Source organism: Octopus bimaculoides, chromosome 1 (assembly GCF_001194135.2).
Source record: "Octopus bimaculoides isolate UCB-OBI-ISO-001 chromosome 1, ASM119413v2, whole genome shotgun sequence".
Lineage (NCBI taxonomy): Eukaryota > Metazoa > Mollusca > Cephalopoda > Octopoda > Octopodidae > Octopus > Octopus bimaculoides.
The window spans coordinates 112,431,090-112,445,489 of record NC_068981.1 but is presented as its reverse complement, the minus strand read 5'-3'; the positions used below and the strand labels follow the sequence as shown (position 1 = coordinate 112,445,489).

Below are 14,400 nucleotides of genomic sequence, written 5' to 3'. Positions count from 1 at the left end.
CCTTTCTACTTATAAGGACTTTGGTTTTAGCTAGGTTGACTCTAAGGCCCTTCGATTCTAGTCCCTGCTTCCACACCTGAAACTTCTCTAGTTCTGATAGTGACTCAGCAATTAGTGGAAGGTCGTCAGCATAGAGAAGTTCCCAGGGGCAATGATAATAATAATAATAATAATAATAATAATAATAATAATATTAATAATAATAATAATAATAATAATAAATAATGTCAGTATTATAAAATCAAAACTACTGACAAATGGTACAAGCACTACCCTGAGACTGTAACTGAGGGAAAAAATGTAACAATTCTTTGGGACTTTCCAGTACTGGACCATCAATGCCAATAAACCAGATATTATTGTAAAAGACCAAAATGATAACGTCTGTTTATTGATTGACATGAGCATACCTTTCAATTTTGTTTCCATTTCTTGCCGAATGTTTTCCTGACACCTAGACAAAGAAACTCACTGTATACATTGGCAGAAAGACAACTTGCAAACTGTGCCAAGACAAAAGGACATCAGAATCCATCTATATATATACAGTGAAACTGAAGTTTTAAAAAATGCAAACTGGAAGGGACCTGGCCTAGGTTACTGACTGAAGAACTTTACACAGTTGCATGAAAGAATTGATGCACAAGTGGATGAATGCCTGCAGTATGGTTACATCCCTAAGTGCATGAATGCTGTAATGTCACAAGGATCCCTTGAAAGGTAACTTGGCATCAAATTTTCAACTTATAACCTGTTTACCACTTTTGTGCAAGAGCAGAAAAGATGCAGGAAACAAAGTAGTAGCAAAAGACCACTTATTAGTTGATAAAATGATAAATAGAAATTACAGACACAGATTGATGGGATTGCATGTAGCATTGTTAGACTACAAAAAGAGCTTATAACATGGTACCACACAGTTGGATAAATAAAACAATGAGCACATTTGGAGTGGCAGAAAATATGGAGAAAATGGTTAATGAAAGTATAAAACATTAAAATACTGAATTCATTGGAAAGAAACAAAGACTTGGGAAAGTGAACATCAGATGTGGAATATTCCAAGGTGATAGCTTATCTCCATTTCTATTTGCATTGGTCATGATACCACTTGCTTTGATATTGTGAAAAGTCAAAATAGCTTACAATTTGGGGAACGGATATGATCAGATAAATCATCTCCTTTTTATGGATGATCTAAAGAGTTATGCAAAAAATGAGAGACAACTTGAAAGTCTAATACATACTGTTTGCATCTTCTCAAATGATGTAGTATGGAATTTGGGATTGAGGAATGCACTAGGATGAAAATGAAACAAGGAAGATTTGAAGGAAGCCAGGGAATTGAAATGCCAAATGAGCAAACAATGAAAGCAGATGAGAAAGGACAATGGTATAAGTATTTGGAGATATTGGAAGCAGATGAAATAATACAAGAAGAAATGAAACAAATAACCAGTAGAGAGTATACAAGAAGAGTGAGAAAAATTATTGCAGTCAAAGCTGAATTCAAAAAATGATATTGAAGCAGTAAATGCAAGAGTAGTATCCCCAGTCAGATATGGAGATGTAATTGTAGACTGGACCAAAAACAACATACAGAAACTTGACAGAAAAACTAGAAAGCTGCTGACAATGTATGGAGCCCACCATATGAAAGCTGATATCAAGACCAGGGTGGAAGAGGCTTAATTGCTGTAGACGAGTGTGTACAGATGGAAAGAAAAAGCCTACTGCGCTGTTCTAGAATAATTGCAGAACAGCACAGAGAAACTACTGAAGACTAATAAGGAACAGATGACAAGAGAAAAGGACAAGAAGGAAATTCAAAGAGAGCACATTAGCCAGACTGAGGACAAACCTCTGTATGGTCAATTCTAGAGAACCACGTAAGATGTGTATGGAACAAAATCCTGGGCTTGGCTAAAAAAAGGGCAATTAAAAAAAAAGAAACAGAGAGCCTAACTGTAGCAGCTCAGGATGAAGTGATAAAAACAAACAACTTAAGGAAAAATTTACATAGTGAAAATGTGTCAGAAAAATGTAGTTTGTGGAACTTGAAATGAGAGCGGCACACATTGTTGCAGAATGTCCAAGTTGGCATAGGAGGAATATAAGAAATGGAGGTAGTTTTACACTGGAAGCTTTGCCAAAAATGGGGATTTGAAGCTGGAGACACATGGTATGAACATCGGGTTGAAAGAGTGTTAGAGTCGGAGACCTGTAAGATTTTGTGGAACTTTCATATTCAAACAGGCAAGAAGCTAGAAAATAATAGACCAAACATAAAATTATTTGACAAGGAAAAGTGAAGTTACTTATTAATTGATTCATCATGTGTTTGATGCCAGGGTCATAAAAAAGATGAAAAGGAAAAAAAAAAATACAATCCCTTAAAATTTGAAATTGTAAGAATTTGAAACATGAAAGTGTGAAGGTAGTGCCTATAATAACTGGTGCATTGGGAACTGTATGCAAATATATAGACAGATGGTTGAAGGTGATTGGAATAGAATTTCCTGTAGAGCTTCTACAGAAAATTTGCCTCTCAGGGACAGGAAAGATTATCAGAAGGGTTCTAAGCACTTGAAAGACTATTGAAATTTAGTGGTACTTAAGGTTACAGGTAGTAACCTGCTACCCATTTAAATCCTGCCAGGACTAAGACCAAATATGAGTCAAATCAATAATAATAATAATAATCCTTTCTACTATAGGCACAAGGCCTGAAATTTTGAAACAGGGCCCCAGTTAATTATATCAACCTAAGTACTTGACCTGCACTCAATTCATCAACCCTGAAAGGATGAAAGGTGAAGTTGACCTCAGCAGATTTGAACTCAGAATGTAGTGATGGGTGAAATATTGCTAAGCATTTTGTCCAGCATGCTAATGATTCTGCCAGCTTGCTACCTGATCTTGCCAATCAAAGAGGAAATTCTTCAGCCAGTAACTTGTTATGAGGTCTGGGCCTGGGTATTTTCTGTTAGACATTTTCTGAATAACTATTTCAAGTATTTTGCTATCTATTTCATGCTGGCAGTAGTCCTGCTTCAGTCCTTTTAGCCATACAGCTTATTTGTTGAATTCATCATTGGGTTTCCAGTAGTCCTCAACCTGATCATTTGTAGGGGTGTCTTTTATAGAGATTAATCCTTCCTCATTGAAGCTGTGATAAACAGAGTTGGGATCCCTGGCAAATAATTTATTGAACATTTACTGTTTATATGCTGTAGATTTATATTTTAGATTCTCAGCTACAGCTGTGAGTTGTTTCAACTGGTGCAGTTTGGAATTTAGGCTTCTGAATCTGGTTATCACCTAACTGCCTCTCTAACTTTTTCTGAGATCTTCCTCATGTCATGTGAAGCTCTTCTTTGTGTTATATTTCATAACTACAATGACCTGTGAATAAAATTTTATTTTTTAAGTTCTGTGCTATGCTGGTTTCAGACTTTCTGCTTGAATCTCAATTGTGTGGCTTCAACTCTTCACAATATGCTAATAATTTAATAGCTGAGACATATAGCAAAAGGTTAATGATTCTATAGATTGGTTTCATACTTCAAGACTGTGTGGTTTTCAGATATAATAGCTGAGACATATAGCAAAAGGTTTATGATTTTGTAGATTGTTTTCATCCCTCAAGACTGTGTGATCTTCATATATTTTTTTTGCTATTTCATTTACAGCTTCTAATTCTAATTTATTGGGTTCTTTACTTATACTAGTGTTATAAGGCCTGTCATTCAAAATAAGGCTATGGACCTGTTCAAACATATCATCTCAAACCACTTGTAAAGTGTCCACAAGTTTTTGGTTTTCTGTTTGTACTATATAGATATGGATTTCAGTCAAATTATTTGTGTGTTGTTCACTGCTAAGTTTAGCTGACTGTCCTATCTGTCCAACAATGGAAGTGGGATTATCTTCAATGGCTGGCTTTATAGTGCCAGCCTGCTTTGAATCAGCCATTTCTGTTAGATGCATCAATTTACATCTAATGATACATTCTGCTTGTCCATTTAAATATTTGGGGGGAAAATATAATCATGGGCGTTTGGAATTCCCCAAATTTTTTAGCCTTTCCATAAAACCAAACTTTTGAGGAGTCAAATTGTAGATGTACTTCATATAAGTCTGTGTTAAGATTACAGGTCCATTGTTGTCATGATTTGGTCAAAGGAGACATGCGTTTAGCCATGATGACTATGTTTATTTAAAAAAACAAATACAAATATCTATGAATAGACAATGATCTACTTTAAAAGTTTTGTCAGAATTAAATTTAAAGTTGTTCATAGCTTTCAGATTTTTAATTCTACATTTGTATTGAGACGTATATATTGAGCACCGTATTTCTTGTGAATTCTTTAGAAATGTTACTTGGCTTACTTGTTTATGTGTGTAACATTACAGTGCTGTATTTATATGATATGATGTAGGTATCTTATGTATAAATATGCTGCAAATGATTAAAACATGTAGAAATGTTCATCTGTAATCTTAACACTCTCTGTAGCTGAAATTTTCCAATATTTGGTATGTTGCCTTCATATGAGCAGTAATTACACACATCCAAGTATTGAATTGACCACAACAGTTGCCATTATTTATTTATTTATATACATAAATGAATATGTATGCGTGTGTGTGTGTGTGTGTGTGTGTGTATGTATATATAGATACATACACACGCACACGCATGCATACATACATACATATACACTCACCAAAATGATATCCTAAAACCACTCAGTTTAGCCGGAATGCACATGCAAGGCCCTGTCACCCACTCCTTTCTCCACTCACTTACAGAATTGGTACATCCCATCTTCTCCCTAATGGTCTCTCACCTTCCCCACTTTGAACTACTTCCATTCCTCATCATCACCGCCAACACTATTTCAACCAATCACCCCATTTCTGGGTACTCAAAACACCTTCCTCAACTGTTATTTTCAATGCCCCCCCCCCCCCGTATCTACTATCATCTCTACATCTCCTTCTCCACTGTTCCTACATTTTGCACATCATCCTATTACTTTCTGTTCTATTCTTCTCAGGCTACTCCTATATCTCCCACCTCACCCATCTACATAATGGTTATTTCCCATCATCTGCACCCTCATCCTAGTTCATCCTCCTCTAAATTAACTTCTACCTCCACCTGTTTACTCCCCTCAAACTCTTATGAAAGCATCCTCTCTTATGCTCACTTCCTTGTTCCTTGAGAGTTTGTTCTAGCACGCCATCACTATCTTCCTCTTATTTCTTTCAGCTGTGTACCTCCTCTATAGCAGGACACCTGTACTTGTCCCTCTATCATTCTTTAGTCTTTCAACATCAGGCATACAGCTACCTACCTCCACCTTTCCCTCCTAAATACTTGCTCTTAGTAGTAGCAGATTTTTTCTTTTCCTCTCTTCTTTTCTGTCTTGCAAGATACACATGCAGGTGATACAGAAAAAACACCCAGTACACTCTGTGAAGAGGGTGGCATGAGTAAGGGCTCTAGCCATAGAAACCAGAAGGTATTTTTTCCTTCAAATGTTCAAAAGGTCTAATGGTTTTTTGAGATGTAAATAAAGAGACAGATATTTTCCATTTATCAAACTTCAAAGTTAAAAGATCTTATGATTCTTTGAGGGGTAGACAGATAGACAGATAGACAGAGAGATAGATACAGAGAAGGGACCTACTGGTGGTATGTGGTCTGTATATAGCTTTGTTGCTAGTTCTTGAGTTAATGGGTTAAGTAAGTGCTTTTGGATCTATAATCCTTCATCAAACTTTCCATGGTTATTACTGTTAGCATTGGCATTTACTATTGCTGGTGTTTGTTGGCATTTATTACTGCTGGTGCTAGTTAGAGGCTTCAAAGGCAGTAAATGAACTTCCAGCCATTAAGTTCATTCTGGCAATTGAGGTTGGGCACCTTCTTCCTGATGAAATGTGCCTCCTTTATTTGAAGGTTGACTGCATCTGTTCCCCTGGCCAGTATTCAGGTAGAGAACTCCCCATTTTAGCGTTGGTGGGGTGGGAATATGGCACTGGGTGTCATGGCCTTGTGAAAATGTTCTTCCAGTCTGACATGAAGGTGTCGTTTAGTCAATCCAATATATTTATCTTCACAAGTACAAGTCATCTCCTATATTACATTAGTTTGTAAACTAAGTTGGATGCTGCCTGTTGGCTGTTTGGTTTTGATGAGGAAGTGGTTCAGACATGTATTCTGTATGTTGTTGTCGTGGAAGAGGTAGTGTCTGAGGATATGGCCTTGCCTTGTGATTCTGACATCGTTCCTTAGTTTGTTTGCAATCCATTCTCTGTAGTATGGAAGGTTCACATATGTCCATTTAACCCTTTTCAATTCTCTCTTTCCCTTTCACTTTGTCTACTTTCCCCTTTCTTTCTGTTGTTGTTATTAATGCCACTGGTTCATTGGTAGTTGTTGTTGTTTGTATTGCTGTCGTCATTGCTACTGCTACTGTTGTTGTTGCTGGAGGTGATTTTGTTGTGGTGTCTTGGTGCTTGCTGTTGTCGTGTGTTTAGAGTGCTACACACTTTCCCTATGAACCTGAGCTTGTATCCTCTACTGTACAGCATCCAGATAAAATCTGCCCTTACATTGTCTTTTACATCAGCTTCGTTGTGTCTGTTTTTGTGGCAGATGAACTCATTAAGGGCTACATTATGTTTCAACGTATTTGGATATGCTGAATCCAAAAAGAGAAAAAGGTCTTTCTTTTTTCTTGAAGAAGTGGATTGTGGCATGTCTTGATGTGAAGTCCAAGAGACTCAGTAAGCCATTTGTGTCTGGGTGTTTAACATTGAATTGGATGTTGTGGTGGAGGCTGTTAAAGACATTAAGGATCCTGATTGCCTGATCCCTGGGTTTGGTTAAGACAGATGCATCATTGATGTATCTTTGATATAGGGTGATGTGTTGTCCTCTGTGGAGTGCTTGGCACTCCAGTTTGTCCAGGGTAAGGGTGACCAGGATGTCACTGAATCAGGATCCCATTGGAAGGCTGTTGCATTGTTGGTATGTGGTGTTTCTGTACCGGAAGTATGTGTTGGCAGTGCAGAAATCTAGGATGGATTTGAGGCCTACTGGTGGAAAGTCTGAGGCCAACTTCTGGCCTCACTCTAGTCATTCTTGGATTGTTAGAATGCCTTCAGCCAGTGATATGCTGGTATACAAGGACCATTCATCCAGGTTGAAAGCATAGTCATTGTTTGAGACAATTCTGGGCAGGAGCTCACATAGTAGTTCGATGAGTTGCAAGCTGTTCTCAAGGTGTGCTGGTATCTGTGCCTGCAGTGGCTTAGGTAGCCAGGCTACAAGCCATTCCAACTTCTGGAGAGGGGATCTTGTGCTGGTGACAATTAGACATACTTTGAGTTGCTTCTTTGTTTTTATTAGGCAACAGAACCGTGGTGTGGAGGAGTTGTGTGCTAGGAAGTTTGAGTATGTGTGCCTGTTGAGATTCATGCTTCCGGATATGTTCTATCTTTCTATCTATCTACCTACCTCTCAAAAAAACAAAAAACTATTAGACCTTTTGAACTTTTGAAGAAAAAAAAACTTTCTGGGATTTTCAAATGAGGATTTCCAACGACCTCCTCACTGTTCAGGTGGTATATTAAAACTTCTCACACTATCTCAGCTTCTTGTTATCTTTAAATTTTTCATTTTTCTACATTTTCCATCGTTTTTTTTCATTGTTCAATTCTGTCATCTTTCATTCTTAGCTTTTAGTTATCCCACTGCTAGTTGCTACTTCTCAAGTATCACTTCCTTCTACCTGTTCATTCTTCATAACTTAGCTTTACTTCTCTTAGCATTGCAACTCCTCTCACCATCGTACTACAGTGTTACCATGTTATCACTCTGTACTAGACCACTACTATGTTGCCTGATATATACTAATACCTTATACATATGTGTATACACAAGCACACATGCACGCTGGTGCACACATGCACACAGACAAAAGGAATGCAGTTCCAATAACAGAGTCAACATCCATTGACAAGGTTGCAAAAGCAACAAAAAATTTGGAAAAGAAAAAAATATAAATAATAAGTGAGTGGAAATTGAACTGGCAAGTGTGTTAGATATTAAGGCAGTATGACTCTCCCCAGACACAATGAAATTCGTTTCAACACATGAACTCACATAAAGAATCTTGCAGACCAGATACAAAAACAAAATATTCAAATATTATTGAGAAACAGCTAACATTTATGTATAGTGAAAAGAATAGCAAGGAAAAGTACTTACTTTCAATGGTAAATCTACAATACTTAAATAACAAGCATAAAGAATTAAAACTGTAAGTAAATGCACTTACAATTGGGTGGCAATAAATAATTCTATTCTTAAAGAGGCCTGATTTCGGAATTGGAAAAAAGATGCAAATAATCAAATGTCAACTAAGAATGTTGTTATCAAAAGCATTCTTGCGAACAAACTGTAACAATGTCAAAATGAGAAAATATTCTTTCCGACATCAGACCATGAAAGGAAAAGGCAAAGACAAGTATGAATAATTTCCTTCATTTCAATGCAATTCAGCTTCAATGCTTTACGACCTGAACTGTCAGGAGCCGTTTATGTGTGATATGAATGTCACATTTGTTGAAAGTATGCAAAATAACTTGGAAAAGAAAAAAAACCCACAAAACAAAACTCTGTTGCTGGGAAACTTTGAGGTCCCTACAACCCCTCACCCCTTTCTTTTCCAGAAGAAAATGACTTGCAGTAGGTTTGGAGGTGAGATGCAGTGAATGCACTCGAAAAACCTGTGGAAAAAATTATTTCACACCAAAGTACAAATGGGTCCTTTACGAAATAGTTACCCACGATAGGAACAGGCATGTGAATAAAAGGGTCAATGAGACTGATAAAGCAAGAGCTGAGCATCTGGCAGAACAGAGGGAAAGGGACAGAAGCAGGAGAGATCAGGAATTGGACACTTGAAGAGCTGAGCATCTGGCGAAACGGAGGGAAAATGACCATAGCAGGAGACATCATGAATTGGATGCCCATATGAATACAAACAGAATAAAATGAGTTTTATATAAATCGCACCATGGGTTACCAAGATACGCAGCTTTTCAGGTACCTTTATAAATAGCCAAACCGACGTATAATGGGAAAATGCTTTGAAAGTAAGGTACCATTAAAGTGTGAATACACATGGAATAACAGAAGTTTTGCGTAAATCAGACCACGGATTCCCGAGATACGTGGTTTTTTTTGGGTACCTTGAATTATTGGTGACCCAACAGATCACAGGTAGGACAGTAACTAATATTGGTAAAAGTACCTTGAAGTAAGAATTTGTCTTACTGAAAATCTATACAGACATGCTGGACATTTGTTTGTGATTGAATGACTGGATGTACATGGTGTCAAATAGTTTTCAACATCGAAGTGCAGGACAAGCCATAGGGAGTGCTAAAAATAGCTCTGAAGTGGTAGTCCAATACAACAGCTATACTAAAAGCTATCAGAAATATATATCAAATTTAGGTTTAATCAATGCATAAAAATCTAATTTAAAAAAATTTATATTTAGTGAAACTTCAGTTTTAAACCATATTTTAACTTTATTGCACGATTTTAATTTCAATAACTTTAGAAAGTGATTAATTATGATGATTAATCATAAAAAAAGTTTTTTATCATTGGTTTTAACCTTGAAATGAGCATTTTTATAGATTTTAACTTTTTGGCAAAAAATTACCTTACTTATCACTTCAGGAAAGTCTCATTCTTTTACAGATATTCACCACAACATTCCTTCTCCAAACAAGCACTGTCTCTCCTTTACATTCTGGCTGATGCTTTTAATATTTAGTTGCTCTTTTAGCTCATTTGTGCTCTGCTTTTCATGCAGCTTAATATCATACAGCCAAGAGATTATGCTTGCCTCAATTTTATTCATATTATGCAGAGCTTCCACATTCAATGTCAAAATCCCACTGTAGCACAGAATTACCTTTATTATACATGCTTCATACAATCTACCTTTTGCACAAATTTTCCTGGTATTTGTTTATAGTAAGAGTGAGCAACTATAGTTTTACTCAAAAGATCATCAAACTAAAAGAAAGAGTTATAATATGGTATAAACATATTTTTCTTCCATGTAGTAAAACATTTACACCATAATAATAAAAAAACTAACCTGAGCTTATTAAATATGTCAGTACTAACATCTGTTAAAGATTGCAGCACCAGATCTTTTGGCAATTTCTGTTTTTCTCCAATGCTGTTCTTGAGGTCAGAATAAAATTCCTAAAAGAGTAAATTAAATGAAGTCACTGTGTCTTATCTATTAGCCAATTTAATTTCAAGTTATTTAATTACTGCATATATATTTATGAAAGTCTGTGTGTAAGAGGGATGTATAAAATTGATGTATGAACAAAAAAAAAACCCATGGGAATTAAGAGCTTAATCAATAATATATTCTTAATCTCCAACACATTTATTACAATGTAGTAAATCCTAGTGAAACTAATTTATAGAAATATACAGAGGTGGTTAAAATGATTGTTGAGATCAATATATTTAGAATAAAAAGTAAAAAAGAACAAATTTCACATATTGTTCAGCAGTTGTTTCATTGACATAAAACATCATTGTTTATGTAAATTTGTAATTATAATACATAATTAATTTTAAAATGATCTACCCAAATAGTCAGGTACAAAATGGTACTCAGGAAACTGTAATACAAGGGAAACATACAAGAGAAACAAAAAAAAATATGATAAAAAAAAGAGAACAAAAAGATAAATATATAGAAAGTGACAAACATTTATATGAATCTCAAAATAAATAGAGATGCACATAAACTTAAAAGACTACATACTCCATTTAACACTCACATGCTTATGAGAGTATGTGCATACATACATACACACACATATATATATATTTATATATCTGTAAAAATATGTGACACTTATTCAGTAGCCATGATAGTACTCCGAGTTTCGGATGCCAGGGTGGGAGCACATGCCAACATCTCTTCAGTTATCCGGCCAATTGAAAATTCCTGTGAAAAATGACCGTTAAAACAAAGGGAAATTACTGTGTAGTGAAAAAACGCATCTAAAACTGCGTATATTATCACATGCACGCATATATCCATATACACATGCACATATCTCTGTATATGCACGCATATATCTACATACGCATGCATCCACATGCACACTCACAAGCGCGTGCATATAAAGTTCCTTGTACGTGTCTATAATCATACAGGAAAAAAGTTTGGAGGAGAGAAAACAGAAAACTATGTGGAAAAATACAAAAACATTAACCCTATAATTATGTAAAAAAAAACATTAAAATAATTAAAAAAATATAATAATATAAAAATATAAAATCCAGGCAAAAAAAGTGAAAAGCTTATACATAGACACAATATAGAAGCTTATCAGTACAGTCCCATCAGCAGGTCCTATCAGTACAAATATTAAAAAATATATATAAAATATATATAAGAAATGTAAGTAATAATTATAGAGAGACACAAAAAATAGAAAGCAAGTCCAATCAGTAAACTCAAGGGGACCAAAAACGTAGCAAATATTTGGTCACATGTGGACATGATCCGAAAAGTTCAGTCTTTGAATTCAGACATGTGGTAGTTTCCAAGCTGCCTTTCCAGATGAGCCATCTTTCCATATCACATAGACCGCACTCGGAGTTTTATCATGGCTACTATTTTTACAGATAAATTCCTCTATTTGCATAATATCGAGGTCTCTTTCTTTCTTTTGTTGTCCTTCCTGTCAAATATATATATATGGTCAATGAGGAAACTTGGGATAGAAGAGTGGTTAGTGAGAGATGTGCGAACCATGTACAAAGATGCTGTCAGTAAGGTCAGGGTTGGAAATGAGTACAGTAATGAATTCCGGGTAGAGGTAGGGGTCCACCAAGGCTCTGTCCTCAGCCACCTCCTTTTTATCATAGTCCTCCAGGCGATAACAGAGGAATTCAAGTCAGGATGCCCCTGGGAGCTCCTCTATGCTGATGACCTTCCACTGATTGCTAAGTCACTATCAGAACTAGAGGAGAAGTTTCAGGTGTGGGAGCAGGGACTAGAATCGAAGGGCCTTAGAGTAAACCTAGCTAAAACCGAAGTCCTAATAAGTAGAAAGGTAGATAAAACACAAACCCCTTCAGGTAGATGGCCCTGTTCAATATGTAGAAAAGGTGTAGGTAGTAACTCTATAAGATGTACCCAGTGAAAGCTATGGACACATAAGAGGTGCAGCAATATCAAAGGCAGGTTAACTTGGAAGTTAGTTTTTGTATGTGGCAGATGTTCAGATGCAATAAACACTGTAAACAAACAAGAAACAACTTCTATCTCATTCCAGGGAGAAAAACTAGAGGTAGTTGATAGCTTCCACTATCTGGGTGACCAAGTTAGTAGTGGGGGGTGGGTGCGCTGAAAGTGTAGCTGCTAGAATAAGAATAGCCTGGGCAAAGTTCAGAGAGCTCTTACCTCTACTGGTGACAAAGGGACTCTCACTCAGAGTAAAAGGCAGACTATATGACGCATGTGTATGAACAGCCATGCTACATGGCAGTGAAACATGGGCTGTGACTGCTGAGGACATGCGTAAGCTCGCACGGAATGAAGCCAGTAATCTCCAATGGATGAATAATGTCAGTGTGCACACCCGACAGAGTGTAAGTATCTTGAGAGAAAAGTTGAACATAAGAAGCATCAGCTATGGTGTGCAAGAGAGACGATTGCGCTGGTATGGACATGTGGCGAGAATGGATGAGGATAGCTGTGTGAAAAAGTGCCACACCCTAACAGTTGCGGGAACCTGTGGAAGAGGTAGGCCCAGGAAGACCTGGGCTGAGGTGGTGAGGCAAGACCTTCGAACATTGGGCCTCACCGAGAAGATGACTTCTGACTGAGACCTTTGGAAATATGCAGTGCATGAGAAGACACGGCAAGCCAAGTGAGACCTAAATCCAAAGCCTCTGCCAGGGGTGTAGCCAGCCCACCTACGCGTACCTTTCTTTCTTTCGACACTAAACTCCGCTTGTGAAGACCTGTTGAGGCAAGTAAAATCGAAACCGAACTAAATTCGACGACTAGCACCTATGCCAACGTCATCTCCTTCATTGGACACGAAACTCAGCTTGCGAAGACTTATTGGGGCAAGCGAAAGCGAAATCGGGATGGCACCTGTGCCCAGCGTCGCCTTTCTGGCACTTGTGCCCATGGCATGTGTAATGAACTTTTGAGCAAGATCGTTGCCAGTATCCCTGGACTGGCTCTTGTGCGGGTGGCTCATAAAATACACCATTTTGAGCGTGGCCGTTGCCAGTACCGCCTGACTGGCCTCGTGCGGGTGGCACATAAAAGCACCCACTACACTCTCAGAGTGGTTGGCATTAGGAAGGGCATCTAGCTGTAGAAACTCTGCCAAATCAGATTGGAGCCTAGTGTAGCCATCTGGTTTCACCAGTCCTCAGTCAAATCGTCCAACCCATGCTAGCATGGAAAGCAGATGTTAAACGATGATGATGATGATGATGATATATATATATATATATGTAGATATCTAAACGTGTGTACATATATATTTTTATTTGTTTCAGTCATTTGACTGTGGCCATGCTGGAGCACTACATATAGTTGAACAAATCGATCCCAGGATTTATTCTTTGTAACCTTAGTACTTATTCTATTGGTTTGTTTTGCTGAACTTCTAAGTTACAGGGACGTAAACATATCAACATTGGTTGTCAAGCAATGGTGGGAGACAAACACAGACACATAAACATATACATACATATATATATATATATATATATATATATATAGGGGAGAATTTCACAAAAAAAAACAGAAGACGAAGACAGGTGGTGTAGAAAACAAACAGATGTATTAGTATAACGCTCGGGAAGTGAAAAAGTCTTTAACGTTTTGAGCCTACACTCTTCGACAGAAAGGAACACAGAGAGAAACAAGGAGAGAAAAAAAGAATATGTAGTGGCAAGCGATCTATCATGGAGAATGCCGGGTAGAAGGGCTACATAGGAGAGCTACAAAGAAGGGGAGATAATAAAGTAGCAGTGATCCCAAAACGAAGGTGCGCCTGCGTGTGCATAAGAGAGTTCGTATGTGCATGTGAAAGAGGGTTGGAGATCTTGATGTGTGTATGTGTAGGTGTGAGAATGTGGGGCTGGGAATTGGTCAGTGCTGGTGTGTGGAGTGGTGTATTGTGATGTGATGTGTTGTGTGGTATGGTGTAGTGGTGAGTGGTGTGATGTGATAGTGTTGGGAGGTGGTTGAGGCGAGGGTGGGGAAAGCAAGGGTGGGGAAAGCAAGGGTGGGG

General features: G+C 37.4%; 1 protein-coding gene across 6 annotated transcripts in view; it reads right to left on the bottom strand.

Moving 5' to 3' along the window:
- The window catches only part of LOC106880055 (F-actin-uncapping protein LRRC16A), a 507,909-nt gene that overhangs the window by 152,329 nt on the left and 341,180 nt on the right, over positions 1 to 14,400 (bottom strand). For all 6 annotated transcript variants that reach the window (XM_052969341.1, XM_052969359.1, XM_052969344.1 and 3 more), the window contains one exon: positions 10,203 to 10,312. In XM_052969341.1, coding sequence (XP_052825301.1) covers positions 10,203 to 10,312 — 110 coding nt within the window. The remainder of the gene's footprint in view (positions 1 to 10,202; positions 10,313 to 14,400) is intronic.